Consider the following 16,268-nt stretch of genomic DNA (forward strand, 5'->3'; position numbering starts at 1 on the left):
CTCAGTCCAGTTCTGAAGCCTACACAAACATGGGGAAGACTTCAGATTTGACAGCTGTCCAAAAGGCGACCATCGACACATTGCACAAGGAGGGAAAGACACAAAAGGTTATTGCTGAAGAGGCTGGCTGTTCTCAGAGCTCTGTGTCCAAACACATTAATGGAGAGGCAAAGGGAAGGAAAAACCGTGGTCAGAAAAAGTGTACAAGCAATAGGGATCACCGCGCCCTGGTCAAGATTGTGAAAAAAAACCCATTCAAAAATGTGGGGGAGATTCACAAGGAGTGGACAGCTGCTGGAGTCAGTGCTTCAAGATCCACCACCAAGAGACGCTTGAAAGACATGGGTTTCAACTGCCGCATACCTCGTGTCAAGCCACTGTTGACCAAGAAACAGCGCGAAAAGCGTCTCACCTGGGCTAAGGAAAAAAAGAGCTGGACTGCTGCTGAGTGGTCCAAAGTCATGTTTTCTGACGAAAGCAAATTTTGCATTTCCTTTGGAAATCGAGGTCCCAGAGTCTGGAGGAGGACAGGAGAGGCACAGGATCCACGTTGCCTGAAGTCTAGTGTAAAGTTTCCACCATCAGTGAGGGTTTGGGGTGCCATGTCATCTGCTGGTGTCGGTCCACTCTGTTTCCTGAGATCCAGGGTCAACGCAGCCGTATACCAGCAAGTTTTAGAGCACTTCATGCTTCCTGCTGCTGACCTGCTCTATGGAGATGGAGATTTCAAGTTCCAACAGGACTTGGCGCCTGCACACACCGCAAAATCTACCCGTGCCTGGTTTACGGACCATGGTATTTCTGTTCTAAATTGGCCAGCCAACTCCCCTGACCTTAGCCCCATAGAAAATCTGTGGGGTATTGTGAAAAGGAAGATGCAGAATGCCAGACCCAAAAACGCAGAAGAGTTGAAGGCCACTATCAGAGCAACCTGGGCTCTCATAACACCTGAGCAGTGCCAGAAACTCATGGACTCCATGCCACGCCGCATTAACACAGTAATTGAGGCAAAAGGAGCTCCAACCAAGTATTGAGTATTGTACATGCTCACATTTTTCATTTTCATACTTTTCAGTTGGCCAACATTTCTAAAAATCCCTTTTTTGTATCAGCCTTAAGTAATATTCTAATTTTGTGACACACGGAATTTTGGATTTTCATTTGTTGCCACTTCAAATCATCAAAATTAAATGAAATAAACATTTGAATGCATCAGTCTGTGTGCAATGAATAAATATAATGTACAAGTTACACCTTTTGAATGCAATTACTGAAATAAATCAAGTTTTTCAAAATATTCTAATTTACTGGCTTTTACCTGTATATGGAACATTTTTACTCCATGTTTACTATATGCGTTGTACAAAGGTCTCATGTAATCTGTCATATAAAAAGTATCCTAAATTGACTGCGAACACACATGCACAGCCTATCGGGTGTTTTGATTTCCATCATTTCTCACCCTATATTCTATTTCTCACTGTTTGTGCATGTGGGAAGAGTCACCCAGGCTCTTTCTCATTAGATTCCATCTCCTTCTCAACCTTGGGAGATGGTAAATAGTCACGTAGGCTCTTTTTCTCACACAAGGAGATAGATTGTGCCCTGCCAGGTGGGCAGTGGCCCTATGTGGTGATGGGGAAGTGCCCTGTGTAGTGTGATGGAAATGTATAAGTATTCATGTTTGCCTTTCCTCTGGGCGTCTTTCTTTCCTCACCGTATGAGAGAGGGGTCTTCAAACACTGATTCTGCCTTTGAATAAATGTTCATTGAGACTAGATCGAGCTTGGGGTTCTTTTCTTGAATAGATCTTCTCACTCTTTATTTTCACTCTTTGGTAATAGAAAAATTCCACAACAGTACTCAGATGGGTAATGAGGCCGATGCAGGATAGGATACCTCCCTGTGGCTGTGATGAGAAGTGGGTTACAGCCTGAATCTGGACTCTGCTGAGCTGGATGGAGGTGACTGAGGTGGAGTATGGTTGCAGTGGTGAAACTGAAACAACAGAATGACTGTGGGAGAACGAGACTGTTTTTGGGTGATTGGTTGAGAGAGGTTGAGGCAGAGTCTGGTTGATTAATTACTTAGATGATGCATGCCCATAGTCATCACCAGAGTGTGAGATAAGGGAGGTGTTAGGGGGAGTAGTTTAAGGCTGAAATGAGAAGGTGAATGAATGAGTAAAACAACACTAGTCTTCCTGCTTGCACTTACTCTGAGCTCCGTGTGTCCAAAATTTTTCGTGAAAAAAATGTATCCAAAAATTTCATCATCTGACCTTGAGACAGTAACGTTGGATTCAGAACATACTGTAGAGCATACAAATCTCTTGGTGGGAGAAATCAATCCGGCAATAAATCCATGAAAACTGGTCAAGCTTCCTACCCTTTCAGCTAAGGCTGCAAATTCTATGAAACATTTCTGGAAAATTTGACACCTATACATCGTGTCTTCACTGAGGCACTTTGAGCAGCGTGTTGCAGTTGTAAAGGCGCAAAACTATTCAAGCGCACCTCTTCATATACATCATGCCACTCACACATCAGTTATCAATGAAGTAATTACCTTGGTCAGAAGGATTGTATTTACCTCTGTTTTTTTCCTCTTGATAATTTTGTCATATGAATAGATAATTGTAAAGAGCGATCCTGATTCTGTTAAGCAACAGTTGGCGCCAAAACCCAGGATATGAAAGAATGACGGGAAGAAAAGTCTGTTAGTTTGCCTGACAAATGTTGGAAATCAACATGTCCACCATCTCACATAAGGGTCGGTGGTATAGCTCAATCTGTAGTTAGGAACCGGATGGTCCTCGTAACTAATTGTACTGTAAATACAAAAAAGAGTTCATTCTAGACTTGGTGTGTATGTCATGCAATCTCAAGATTAAATGTGTTACCTATATCTAACGTGTGTATGTTACCTTTTTCGTTCTCTGCCTCTGAGTCTCTACATAAAGGCAAATTCACCTCTGAAAATAGAAAGCACAAGACAAAGGAGCAGCTGCTCACTCATTAGCTGCATTCCTCAACCTGGGGGGAAGAGCATGGAGGAGGAGCACCCGTCTGTGCTGTCAGCAAATGTGAAAACAGTGGGGGTACAAACACACGGATGAGGGAGGGTAAACAAGTGTGCCATTCCTTGTTTTCCCATGACTCATGGGCATAGATAAGAGGTAGAACATGGTGCTGCTGTGGTGTGGAGTCAAAGAGGTTTATGACCTCTGACAGGAGAACTGTATATTAATAATCCCCCTGCCAAACTCCATCTGAAGTTTATTCAGTTTGTCACATACAGTAATATTTGACGTGCTCATTACTGCCAAAGGTTTTTATGAGCTCCTAATAATCTTTTAATTTTGTAAAGCTTTTGCTCAGCTTTGGCTTTCTCATTCTGATTACAGATTAAGGAGAGCACATACTGTATCTGCTGATGATGTACATCACAACACACCAAGCAAAATACCTGTAAGCGTTTGACTTGTACAATGTGAAACAAATCTAAACAAGATTTCTGCTGCTTGTCCTCCTCTAAATTATCCTTTCATATTCTGTTTTACCAATTTAAAAAAAAAATATTTTTCATGTTTATGTTGGTGTAATGTCAATATAAAAAGACTTAGAGAATGAGAAAAAAATTATAATACAGGAAAATATAAACCCCACACATGCTTAAAATGATGATAAAGTAATACAGAATGGGTAAATTAATTCTACAGAATATGGATCAGATAAAGTCCACTTTAATGGCAGGCAGAAGGGGACCTAGTTTGACTTGTTGCTTCTCTTATAATAACACTTGTCCCATATGTGCCTTTTGTACCAGTTTGCTGCTGTCTGTCTCCCAGCAGGGTGGAGGGTCTTTTGCTGAATCCCAAAAGAAAAAGCTATTAAGGACCATTAGGTGCCATTAAACCAGACATGTGGTGAGGATTTTCACACCTGCATTAATAGGAAAAACACATCACCAGTGCTTAAAGTGTGTCTGGATCGGAGCATGCATTCTAAAAATATTGCAAGAATAAAGTGGAAAACTTATGAAGCACCATTTCTTTAGTTGTGAAAAGTAACAATCTCAATTTTTTGCTTTACTATAGTTACAGCCTATTCTTTAATAGGAAACATTCATTGTGTTGGCTGGCATTGTGAAGGGCCCTCCACTCTGCTGCCTCCTCACATTAAGCAGTTTGTAGAAGAGTCACTTGTCCAAACAGAACTGCAGGGAGGCGGGAACTCTCAAACCAGCAGGTTGTCTGTACAAACAAGGAGAAGAAAAGTTAGACACCATCTGTGAAAAAAAGGAATAGATAGTGACAGTAAACTAATCAACAAGAGATAATTAGACTGAGAACAATGACATCTATTCCTTCAAAGCAAAGGCTAGACTTATGACTAATGTGATCTTTTTCACAAGTGGTGGAAAATAATTCTGAAATTGTTTTTTTTTAATGGTGAAATAATGTGAATTTGTTCATTTTACTGTAATCTCTGGTTTCAAATTCATTCTGCTTTCTATTGAATTGTTCCTCCCCTTCCACGTATGTCTTTTTAACACCCCTTTCAGACCCTGAACACCTTACTGACATTTGTGTCTTTGTGTATGCCTTTCATTTTAGTTACTGGGTTTTGGCGAAATGGGACACATGGCAAATAGGAACAGTTACGTTTTGCAATCAATATCTTTCCAATAAATACTCAAAATAATCCAAACTACTGAAAATGAGGAGGGACATCACATGCAGTTGCATTTAAATTCAGAATGGTTAACTATACCTATAGTTTGGGTGAAAAAAAAATTGTGAAACAAATAAAATGTAAAAACAAAGTAAGCTTGATTCTTATGTATTGTGAAATTAGATTTGATCGTGTTTTAATATTTGGAGAATTACTCATTATTTACTCATTTCATCCTTTTTGAAACATGTAAATGTTAAAGCTCTGAGTTTACCCCTAAAAAGCCAACATGCATTACTGAGTAACTGTTTAACTATTATTGGGCCTACATATCTTTATTTACGGGGTCAGTAAAGGTGGTGGTCTTTAGTGCTTGTACCTATTGTAAAGATAGACTAAACACACACACACACACACACACACACACACACACACACACACACACACACACACGTGGGGCTTTATAAGCTCCTGACACAGTTGGCCCGGTCTCCAAACATCGCTTCGCCCCTCATCTCGCCTCTCATCTCTGCTACAGTCCGGTTTTATAGAAGTCACAGAAGTGTAGCTGGCGATCACATCCACTCATCGATAGGACATACTAAGCTTTTTTTTCCTTTTTTCGGTAGAGGTGCAGTTTTGATAAGGATGAATTCTGCATGCCTGCTTTTCCAGAGTCCTTCCTTCTGTGCCGGACGATGGTCCCGTCCGCCAACAGTCAGCAGCAGCTCGGACACAAACGGCAGGTATGTTGGCTCCTGTGCAGCAGATGAACATCTGACAGGGTTAATTCTGTTCATTTTAATGACCGGCATGTGCACTACTGTTAGCAAACCTCCAAATCTATAGTCTGAATCCCTGTTTACCGGTTCAGCCCGATATTCATAGCGTGCTTCCTCATTTTCCCGGACTGCTGCACCGGTTTGATACCATAACTCTGCAGCCCGAGTAGTGGGAAGGCTGAAGTAGCAGATACATCGTCGCAGATTATGTTGTTGGGGTTGAGAAGCCTATTGTACTCTAATGTTGGTATTAACTCAAATTCTTTGGATCGGTGTTCTTTGATGGGACACAATTTTCCCCAAGCCTTTATAGCCACTTTACTGGCTGCATGATTAAGCAGTCCTTTCACACAATTCTAACGTTTTGCACATATTAACCATTAGACCCCAAATTAAGTAAACGTTGAAACAAGGTGTCAACACTTTGTGATTCCATTTGAAGTAAAGTAACAGTAAAGTGCACTTGTTACTCATAGGCTATTAAGTCAAAAGCTACAACATATTTTTTTCTAGTAATTTCACCATTTAAAAAAAAGTATGTATAAAAGACTACAAATAAACCATTTTTATATTAATCAGTCTTTACTTGCAACTTTCCTCCCTGCAGACAGAGCCCACTGTGGAGGCCATGGTTATCCAGCAGCATGGACCAATCAGAGCGAAGCCCTCAGAGCCGGCTCTCCTGTGTAAGTAGCAACTCCATGTCTGACACCAAACATTCACCTCACAGATGTTTGGAGCTGAAACAGTTGATGAGTCCTTTGTTTTGGACTGTCAGAGTTGTTCAGCATTTCTCAAGGTACCATGTAAAGCTGCTTAATTAGAGGTAATTCCCAAAAGGTAAAAAAACAACAAAAAAACGTTAATTTGGACTTTTATTGAGATCAGGAATATTAAACACAATCACTCTTTCATTTTACAACTTCAACCCCTCCGTTGTGCAGTTGACACAGAACTTACAAACCACTGAAAGCTAATAAAAAAATCAAGCAAATGGATCAGTGAAATCTGAAGAAACATCAGGATCCCAACACTGACTAAAATGTGAATTGATTTTCACATCCACCACTTATGTTTTTTTTTTACAATCTGCTTTGTGTTGGCTAATGTAAACACAAAGACAATGGTTTGTTTATATGAAGACAAGTGGTTTAATGGCTGTTTTCACAAGCTGCCCAGGCCCCAACATGTGATACAATATGACATAATAGGATAGAATCAAAGCTAGTTATGTTTCATGATTTAAAAATGTTCAGAATCACACAGGTGTTTGAGCAGGAAATCTTCCATTTAAGAACATGTGTGAACTTTTAGTGTTTACTTCAACATGTACTCTCATCCTTTGTGTTTACTCAGCCATACTCCAGATCATCAGTGCCTGGCTGCTGCTCATCAGATGGGAAACGTCAGGCCTTCCAGCACCCTGTCAGGTCAGGTTTTCACTCTCATACAGTACATCGTCACTGCCTTCTATCTGCAGAGGACTGCAAAGAGGTCATGCTGCGGTTTAGGCTCCTGCAAAGACAGAGTGGGATTCATGTATCGCTGAAAATTAAACTTAAGAGTTAGTCCGTAAAAAGAACTCCATCCTGGTTGTATTTACAGTAACTGTTATCTACAGAGTTTGCACAGTTAATGTTTGTATTTCGGAGAGCGACACAACAAACGGATTAAACGAGCCAAAGAGACGTTAACAGTCTGCTGAGAGTTATAGAGCTCAGACAAGCAGTGATGGGAGATATAGCTGTAGTTGAAACTGATGCTGCTGCTGTTTTCAGATTTACATATTACTAAAAAGTATCTCCACCCTAAGATTACCTGTTGTGATAACGGACATGAGAATGTACTATAACTATGTTACGAAACAGAGGGAGGCTCATATCAGAGAGTTCTGGACCTCAGTTGCTGACATTTTTTAAAACTGGTAGCCTACTATTATTTAATTCTTCTTTGATTTCCATGCCTATATGAGCTACTTCAAGCAATGTCAGTCAGCAGCTCTTTCTCTTCTCTTAAGTATAGTAAGCAGGTGAGACTGCGATACCATGGTGATCTTCTGACAATCAACAATGTCCCGCCCCCTCTAAGAACTAAACTTTTCTTTACATCATAGAATAAACCCATTCTGGATTAAAATTTCAAGTCCACGTGTTCAAATGAAATGAGATAGAAGAGGACACAATACTAAATCGTCATTTCAAAGTTGTGCAGAAGAATTTATCAGAATGTAGGGAAAGACATTGTGGTGTTAAAAATGTTCTGAGGGGAGACCTGGGGCGGCTTTGGCTCGGTTTGTAGAGTTATTATATCGTACCCGGAAGGTCGAGGGTTCGAACCCCAGCTGCTGCAGCAACATGTCTGACGTGTCCCTGGACAAGACACTGAACTACGAATGGCTCCTGCTGCTTCGTCGCCAGCATATGAATGGGTTTTAACTGAATAACCCTGCTCTACTCTGAAACAAAAGAGAAATCATAAAGGTTTTGTCTTTTTTACCTAACACTCATCTCTCCTCTCAAACAGGTTGTTTTGGCCCAAATCAAAATCATTTGATTATCTGTACAGCGATGGAGAGGCCTTACTGAGGAATTTCCCCATTCAGGCAACGATCAGCTTTTATGAGGAGACTGACAGTGAAGATGAAGATGAGAAGGACTGGAAGGAGGACAGTGACATTTGAAGAGGGCCTTAAACAGCAGTCTCATTTCACATCCTGCAACTGATGTAAAGGGACAAAGAGACAAACCTCCAAAAGGGGGCACTGGAGGAGAGCAAATCAGTCTACAGCCTTCACAGGTGAGACCAAAAAGGTCTCCACAACATAGATATGATCACACTAGTACATACTTCTCTTTAAACACTAGTTTGCGAAGCGAATGCCTGGCTTCTTTCCTGAATGTCATCTTCTTAAACGAAAGCTGCTGTTCCAGAGAGAGAACAAGACGTCGGCTCTGTCCCAATATAATGGCTGAATCCTTTGTCTTTAGTGTGTGCATATGAAGGCCGATTATGTCACACCAGCAAATGAAGGTGATGTTGCAATATATCTTCTTTTCAAGACCAGTCCTCCTTCTAGGTCCATATTATCCCAATATATATTGTGTGCCATTTTCTTTAAATCTATGTTTCGAAGCTACGTTTCATTTGGCATACAGTACACAATTACGACAACATTAAAATGGTAAGCTAAAAAAGAGTCCGAAGTCTCATCAGGATTCACAATATGTCTAGCTTTGCAAATCACCAAGGTTTGTTTTCCTGAAGGTTGTTTAGCTCATTCATGGTGTTGAACAACCTTGAGCTGGTCTGTATTTGATATTGCAATGAAACTTGGTTGGTGCTTTGTAAATGGTCAAAGGGAAAAGAGGAATCCTCCGTAGACCTGACTGTCCTATTTAAGTTTGTTCTTAGGGGTCTACAATGGCTACAAGAGCTGGGTCCTTCCAAATATACTCCCTCCAATATGAAGCATCACTTTCTGATGAAGTCATATTAACTATACCATGTACTCCCTGATTGGTCCTGAGCCTATCACATGACCCTTTTTCTTTAATAAAAGTACATCAGGCTTAACTAGTAGCATTAAGCTACATATCAATGACTGATTTCAGGCTCTGATCTTGTTATCAGTGCTCGCTGTTTGTCTTGTTAAAGTTCTTATACCATGCCACTGCCCATCGCATGTGGGATATAGTGTAGGGGGGGTTTTTTGTTTTGTTTTTACATAAACCTTGACGTAAATCACAAAAGATTTTTTTTTATTCTAGGCATGTGAATGTAGACAGATTGTTTAAAAAAAAAAAAAAAATAGCTGTGTAGATGCAGCCTGAAAGCGCTTCAGGATTCTGAAGTCAAAGTAATATTTAGTATTATTCTGTCCATGTTTAATGCACCTTCTGTGGACTTTGATGTGTTCTGTAATTGCACATACCTGTTGTGCACTTCCACAGAGTATCTGCTCCACACTGATATTCTGTCAGTGACTTGTGAGAGAATAAAAGCCATGCACCATGTTCTCTATTTTGGGACACTTGTTCATGTTTACAGTCACTCTCAGGTTCTGACCCTTCCCAGTGTACATAGAATTTATTTTGCACATGTGTTATAACTTATTGTTTCATACATTTGTGCATCTGCCTCATTTCCCAACTGTGACATCAGAAATCAAATAAGCTATTTAAGAGTGTTTACACAAATGTCATATTTTTATAACTATGGATAAGTTGTTATTACGTTTGATTTTTCTTGTAATTATACAACATTTGATGTGTAATTAAAGACTTCTGGTTTAATTGGGAGTTGAGGGCTTCTCTCTGTCTCAGGACAGGATAAAAAAAAAGATTAACAAATGCTTAGAATCAAGTCGATAACCAAATGAGAATAAAAACATAACTGGAAGTAAAATAACCAGTAGTTAAGTTTATAGTAGAAACTTAACTGCTGGTTATTTTACTCTACTAAGTAGAGTTTAAGCCGTCTTGTTCATTTCTTCCTAATAGTTATCATAATTTGTAAGAATATAGCCTTGTTTTCAGTCCTTTGCTGACATGTTTGTCATGCTGCTGTGAATGTCTTTCACAAATTCCACAACACACATTACAGGATAGTACAACGCTTTCATTAACGGTATAACATAGACAAAAGTTACTTTTAAGAAGAAACGATATCACTTGCAATGGATTGTGGGATATGCAGTTCCTAGACTCCGGAAGGAAATTATGTACACTGTCCTGTACCTTTGCGGTTTTTCCTGTTTTAATTAATGCCATTTTGGTGACGGATTAAATGCACTATATGTTCCAGGCGCCAATCTCTTGATATAAGGGTTTTTATGAAAAATGAAGGAAGGATTTGACAGGGGAAATGTACTTCCGGAACCAGACTGGAAAAGTAGGCGGTCACGGTTGAGCTCTATGGGCAGGGATTCCTCCCCTCAATTGGCTTCAAGATACGTCAATCACGGGTGACAACGCCACGACACGTGGGAGTTCCCTGGAATCGGAGAAGGAAGGGAAAAGGCTTTTTATGAAAAGGAAGGAGGGTAAGAAGATTTTCTTTATATACATCCCTCTCTCAATCTACACGTGTCTGATTTATCCATTAATCCCCAGCTGCTGGTTGTTTGTGAAATTGTGGGATATATGCCTATATTATAAATAGCCTACAGTGAAATATGTTGAGTTAACATGAGTCCGCAATTAATTTTTGATTTGCAGTAATAAATGTATGAAGGCCCCTCGTCTGATCACAAAATGACTGTGCTTCAGTCAAATAGCTTATATGAAGCATTTTTACCTGCAACTATAAAAAAGAATATTGTCTTTTTTGTGAATAGCGTTTGTTATTGTTGTGTGTGTCTGTGTGTTCATGCGCGTGGCTGTCTGTCGTGTCCCCTTTTGGCTGTTCTTTATTAATCATCATTTCAAATCATTTCCTTTTTTTTTTAAATTAACCTTCTCCTACCCTTATTCTTTAAGTTGGTCTGGATGCAGCGTCTCCTCTATCTTCAGCTCAGTTACTATGGAAACCCCACACCCTTTCGGTCTATATTTGTATTAGCCTATATCAGATGTAGAGCTTGTGTGTGTGTGTGTGTGTGTGTGTGTGTGTGGGGGGGGGCTACATAATCACGTCACATTTTTTATACTGTGATTTTGTTCAACAGTAAAAAATCATCCACAAACCTTAAAAGCTGTAATTTTTTTTGTAGTTCTTGTAGTTTTTGGTTTTTAACTGTGATTTTTACTGAATGTTATACTGATTAAATTTTATTTTCAATTTTCAACTTATCAACATTTTTGAAGTAGGCCTACAGTAGGCTACATCTTCTTTTAACAATTTCTTTATTGAATGGCTCATAGCTATAACTGTGGCTGTGCCTAAATGGTAGGGTCTTCCTCTATCAACCAGAAGCTCTCCATGTACTGCAGCAGGACCCTCGGCGGCATGGGATTGTCTGCCACTTTAGTGTAATGGACAAAGTGTACAGTACAAGACATATGACCAGGTAACCCCTGAGAATCGAATACAGCTAGGACCCTGTTAGGGATCTTTCCGATGGGAAGCAAGCAAGTTTCAGACATTCCTCTGTACTGTAGGATTATAGATGTAATATATGTCCCCTTCAGACAACCAGTGACGTACCATCAAAGTACCTCCATCAGCACCAAACTGCCTGGCACTATCAAACGTCTTCTTCCAGTAAGCGATGGCACATGAGCTGAAGTCAAGTCTGAGTGCATCATTTGAGATAGACCCAAAACATCCACTCGAGCACAGGTTTCCTGCCCATAAGCTGGGCTGCAAGAAAAAACCACATGTTTCAGATGAATGAATAAATAGTCTGGCCTCAGATGGCCCATTCCTCATTGGATAATTCAGACTCATTTAAAGAAAACATTTCCTAATGCCATCAGACTGACACACAATAAAACAAAAATACAGAAATGACACAAAGATAATGGTACAATTCAAAACCAAAAAACTTGGCTAACTCAATAAATACCTCACACACTCACCGGTATAAACACTCATCTACACCACATCACAGCACTTTGGTTTCTAATCCTTCAGAATAAAAGCCCCATTTTACTACTATTTACCAGGTGAAACTTAAATGCATAGAGTTTGTCCCAAGACAGAGCCAAATATCTTACAATAGTATCAACCCAGATGTCTTTACAGCTGCTGTAGTGATTCTGATTATATATGTGGTTATGAATTATTTTGTTTACCCTTTTGGATATGGCAGAGTGACAGTGGTGACACTTATTTAACAGTTTCTTCGTGAAATGACTGTAACTGGATGTATGTGTTATGTCCCCCTGCAGGTCTGCACTCTCTCACAGTGCGAGTGGCTCGGCAGGAGCATGGCTGCTGGTAAGCACCAAGTCCACATGTGAATGTTCAATACAATACACAAAATTCAAAATTGTTGTACGGCGAGCATAACCATTGTGGTCATGCCACTAAATGACAATGGCAAAGTATTGTCTTCAATTTTCAAGTTTTTTGCCCTGCCAGATAAAAATAGAAAATGCCTTTTATAACTCCTTTAGCATCTACAATAAATATTAATGTTTGAGATAAGAGAATATTCATCTTAATGAGACTAATTAGACCGATCAGGGAAAGTATCAAGTTGTGTCAACGCTTCAAGTCTTTTTAATAGATCAGCAAATTGGTGCTTTATTTAGTTTCTACGTAACTGTGTACAATTTTTGTTACGTATTGATTCCTAAAGACATAGAGGCATTTTTGTTTAGTCTCTTTATTTATTTTATGTCTTGTTTCACAGTATGATATACTGTGTGCATCTTTTAGATAGCAGAAAGGTTAACTTCAGTAAACTGCTACAATCTTTTGCCACTAGAGGGCACCAGATGTCTCTAAACATTTTCCCTCGATACATGAAATCTTATTATTTTTCCAAAGAGGATGTTTATGGCTTTCATTTATCATGTTGCCTAAGAGTAGATGTGAAGATGCAATATTCCTATCAGTGTTGGTGCATGGGTGTGCACTAAGTTATAAACCTTAACCACCTACAGGGACAGTGAGGGTCCTCCCTCTCTTATGATCCACATTATCTTGGTTGTCATAAGCTAAAACGTTCGGGATCCCCTGCTTTAGACTGTTGAGAAAAAAATGGCATGAATGGTTAAACTATTATGTTTGCTTCTTTTCTGTGTTGAAGCTTTTCTCAATGGTCCGGATGCACACTCTGTCCTGAAGCGCTTCCCCCGAGCAAATGGTTTCATGGAGGAGTTGAGACAGGGGAACATTGAGAGGGAGTGTGGCGAGGAAAGCTGCAGTTTCGAGGAGGCCAATGAAGTGTTTGAGAACAAAGAAAGAACGGTAAGCTTTTGCAAAACGTGGTAACAGCCGAGCAAATGTGTTCAACTTCTCCATTAATCACAGCATTATCGAGCGCTGTCTTAATATTTATATCAGGGATGTCAAACTCATATTGGGTCGGGTGCCAGATTTTTTCAGATGAGACCTCTATTAATATAACTATAAATCAACATAAAGATATATAAGCTGCTGTGTGATTATTTTTTAATCAACATAAGGTACTTGCACCAAGAACTGCAAGGTATCGAATACAAATGTAGAATTACACTTTTGCAATAGTAGGTAAAATATGCATTTTTAGATCATTCGTTTTTTTTATTTGGTAATGAAAGGTATCTTCGTGACCCCCCTCTCAGTGCCGCACGAGCCCCCATGGGGTCCCAATCCCCACTTTAAGATCCTTTGAGTCTGGAGAAGACTCAGACCTGGACCTCTAAGACATTTGACAATGTGGTGGAGCATTTTTTTTTAAACTTGTATTCAAGACATTCAAATCGACATACAAAGCTACTTTTAAATGTGCATGTAGAAATGGGCGTGGCCGTTTTTTCATCAAGGAGAGGATTTTTTGCTAAACATATGTTTGCAATGGATTCAGAATCCTAAGGAACACCCAGTTTGACCCCTAACAAGCTAGCATAGGCAGAGGTTAACATCTTCAATTGTTCCAGGTACCCTGTGAGCATCTCACAGATTTTCCAACAGAAGTTTGATTTAAATATTTTGATGTCTTATGAGATACCTTTATAAACATATTTGTGAAGAAATCTATTGGTAACTTATTTATTGCCAGATTTGTCCAATATCTGATAAAATCCCCTCACTAAAAGTAGAAAATGAAATTAATTTATGAGAACAGCTTGGCAACCAGGTTATGAACTGTGAATATTACAGCTACAAAGACGAAGATTTTCAATTTTTTCACAAAACTTTGATGTTTTTTTTTATACCCCGCTATTGCAAGAAATAATGAACTTATGAATAAATTGTTACGGGGTCAAAGCTAAACATACCTGCTCTGTGCCTGCCAGATGGAGTTTTGGAAAACTCGCAGCGTCTACACGGTGAGCAGCAACAACGAGGGTCGCTCCGAGCGTGCAGACACAGTCTACATGGTGGTGCCGCTGCTCGGAGTGGCTCTGCTCGTCATCATCGGTCTATTCCTTCTGTGGAGGTGCCAGCTGCAGAAGGCCACACGGCGACGACCTGCGTACACCCAGAACCGCTACTTAGCCAACAACCGCAGCTTGCCACGCATCCTGGTTCACAGGGACCCAGCAACACACACTGGGGGCTCGCACCACCAGTCCAGTTCACATCCAATGGTAGTGGTGAGCGGTGCTGAGAGAGGAGATGGCTCTCATGCAGACCCCCGTGGCCCCCACCACAGCCATGCGCTCTACGTCCAGGATTCTTCTCTGTCTGTGGCCTCGCAGCTGTCTGGTGCCACACCTCCACCTTCTTATGAAGAAGTGACGAGACACCTTGAAAGCAGTGGTGATGAAACCTCAGCACCATCCTACAGTGAGCCTCCACCCAAATATGAAGAGATCATAAAGGAGAAATGAGACAGAGATGCCATGGCAGAATGTCACTGAAGTCTGCTGCTGGCTGCGAGTCTCTGGAAGCCAGTTTGTTCTTTCCATTTCTTTATGTCGTAAACATATTTGGGTGCGACCTTAAGTCATACCCATTGAGTGTATGTTCCACCCAGGATAATTGTAATAGTTCACTGAAACACCTCGTCACACTCTCCATTAGTCTGGTCTTTGTTTTGCTCGTGACAGATTGGTCCCAGGTGCTGTTTCCTACCTCTCTGGGCGTTCTCAGTGAGGACATTAAATCTTTCTTCAGGTGACTATTTTCTAAATGTCATAAGTTATGTCACAGTCGTTTGTATGTTTCAACAGAAACTTATCCATATACTGTATGTTTCATCATATAGACAACTTGCAGAGTCTGATGCTGTACTGAAGAGGCGCTGACAAACTCTCGGGGTCTTTGGGGTCTCCTTAGCAACAAACGTGACTTTTTCTACATTCTTATATGTTTTATGTAACACTTTGTACCTGCACTGATATTTTACGATGTAGTCTTTTCAAAAACTCTTAAATGTGGTACACGTTTAGATAAATGCATTAATTTAATTTATTTTACAAAAGATATCTGGTTTACTAGCTCGCACTGGGGCGGTTCGCTGCCGAGTGTGTGCCTCTAAATCTGAGGCCATGGTTCTCGACCGGAAAAAGGCGGCTTCCCCTCTCCGGGTCGGTGAGGAGTCCTTGCCCCAGGTGGAGGAGTTTATGTATCTCGGGGTCTTTTTCACTAGAGGGGGGAAGATGCAGCGTGAGATTGACAGACGGATCGGTGCAGCGTCCACAGTCATGCATTCGTTGTCTCGGTCCGTCGTTTTGAAGCTGAAGCTAAGCTAAAAGGCGAAGCTCTCGATTTACCGGTCTACTTTGTTCCTACCCTCACCTATGACCACGAGCTTTGGGTCATGACCGAAAGAACGAGATCCCGGATACAAGTGGCTGAAATGGGCTTCCTCCGTAGGGTGGCTGGGCGCACCCTTAGAGATAGGGTGAGGAGCTCGGAGTAGAGCCGCTACTCCTTCACATGGAGAGGAGTCAGCTGAGGTGGCTCGGGCATCTGTTCTGGATGCCCCCTAGACGCCTCTCTATGGAGGTGTTCCAGTCATGCACCTCCAGGAGGAGGCCTCGGGGTAGACCCAGGACACGCTGGAGAGACTATGTCTCTCGGCTGGCCTGGGAATGCATCGTTGTCCCACCGGAAGAGCTGGAGGAAGTGTCTGGGGTGAGGGAAGTCTGGGCGTCTTTGCTTAGACCGCTGCTCCCGTGACCCGGCCCCGGATAAGTGGGGGGAAAATGGAATGGTGTCTGGTTTAAAGACATTAACATTATCTGAATCATAATTCTTCTCTTGTTTTTAT

At 40.8% G+C, this 16,268-nt stretch overlaps 2 protein-coding genes across 2 annotated transcripts; both read left to right on the top strand.

Moving 5' to 3' along the window:
* Positions 1–5,214: 5,214 nt before the first annotated feature.
* On the top strand, positions 5,215–8,255 carry ripply3 (ripply transcriptional repressor 3). Its single transcript, XM_079356447.1, has 4 exons — positions 5,215–5,422; positions 6,066–6,144; positions 6,815–6,888; positions 7,982–8,255. The coding sequence occupies exons 1-4, from the start codon at positions 5,325–5,327 to the stop codon at positions 8,136–8,138; spliced, it is 408 nt and encodes a 135-aa protein (XP_079212573.1). The 5' UTR covers positions 5,215–5,324; the 3' UTR covers positions 8,139–8,255.
* Positions 8,256–9,967: 1,712 nt separating this feature from the next.
* On the top strand, positions 9,968–14,970 carry prrg3 (proline rich and Gla domain 3). The gene is made up of 4 exons (XM_079356446.1): positions 9,968–10,499; positions 12,289–12,337; positions 13,155–13,315; positions 14,347–14,970. Exons 2-4 carry the CDS (start codon positions 12,328–12,330, stop codon positions 14,881–14,883), a joined length of 708 nt encoding a protein of 235 aa, XP_079212572.1. The 5' UTR covers positions 9,968–10,499; positions 12,289–12,327; the 3' UTR covers positions 14,884–14,970.
* The last annotated feature ends 1,298 nt before the right edge of the window (positions 14,971–16,268 follow it).

Source organism: Symphodus melops (genome assembly GCF_947650265.1).
Source record: "Symphodus melops genome assembly, chromosome: 11".
NCBI classification, from domain to species: domain Eukaryota; kingdom Metazoa; phylum Chordata; class Actinopteri; order Labriformes; family Labridae; genus Symphodus; species Symphodus melops.

Excerpts from the sequence above, each read along its gene's own strand:
- ripply3 (XM_079356447.1), top strand. The coding sequence starts at position 5,325 with ATGAATTCTGCATGCCTGCTTTTCCAGAGTCCTTCCTTCTGTGCCGGA. Across the intron at positions 6,145-6,814 it reads CTCAGAGCCGGCTCTCCTGT|CCATACTCCAGATCATCAGT; the intron begins GTAAGTAGCAAC and ends GTGTTTACTCAG. Across the intron at positions 6,889-7,981 it reads GCCTTCCAGCACCCTGTCAG|GTTGTTTTGGCCCAAATCAA; the intron begins GTCAGGTTTTCA and ends CCTCTCAAACAG.
- prrg3 (XM_079356446.1), top strand. Across the intron at positions 13,316-14,346 it reads TTGAGAACAAAGAAAGAACG|ATGGAGTTTTGGAAAACTCG; the intron begins GTAAGCTTTTGC and ends TGTGCCTGCCAG.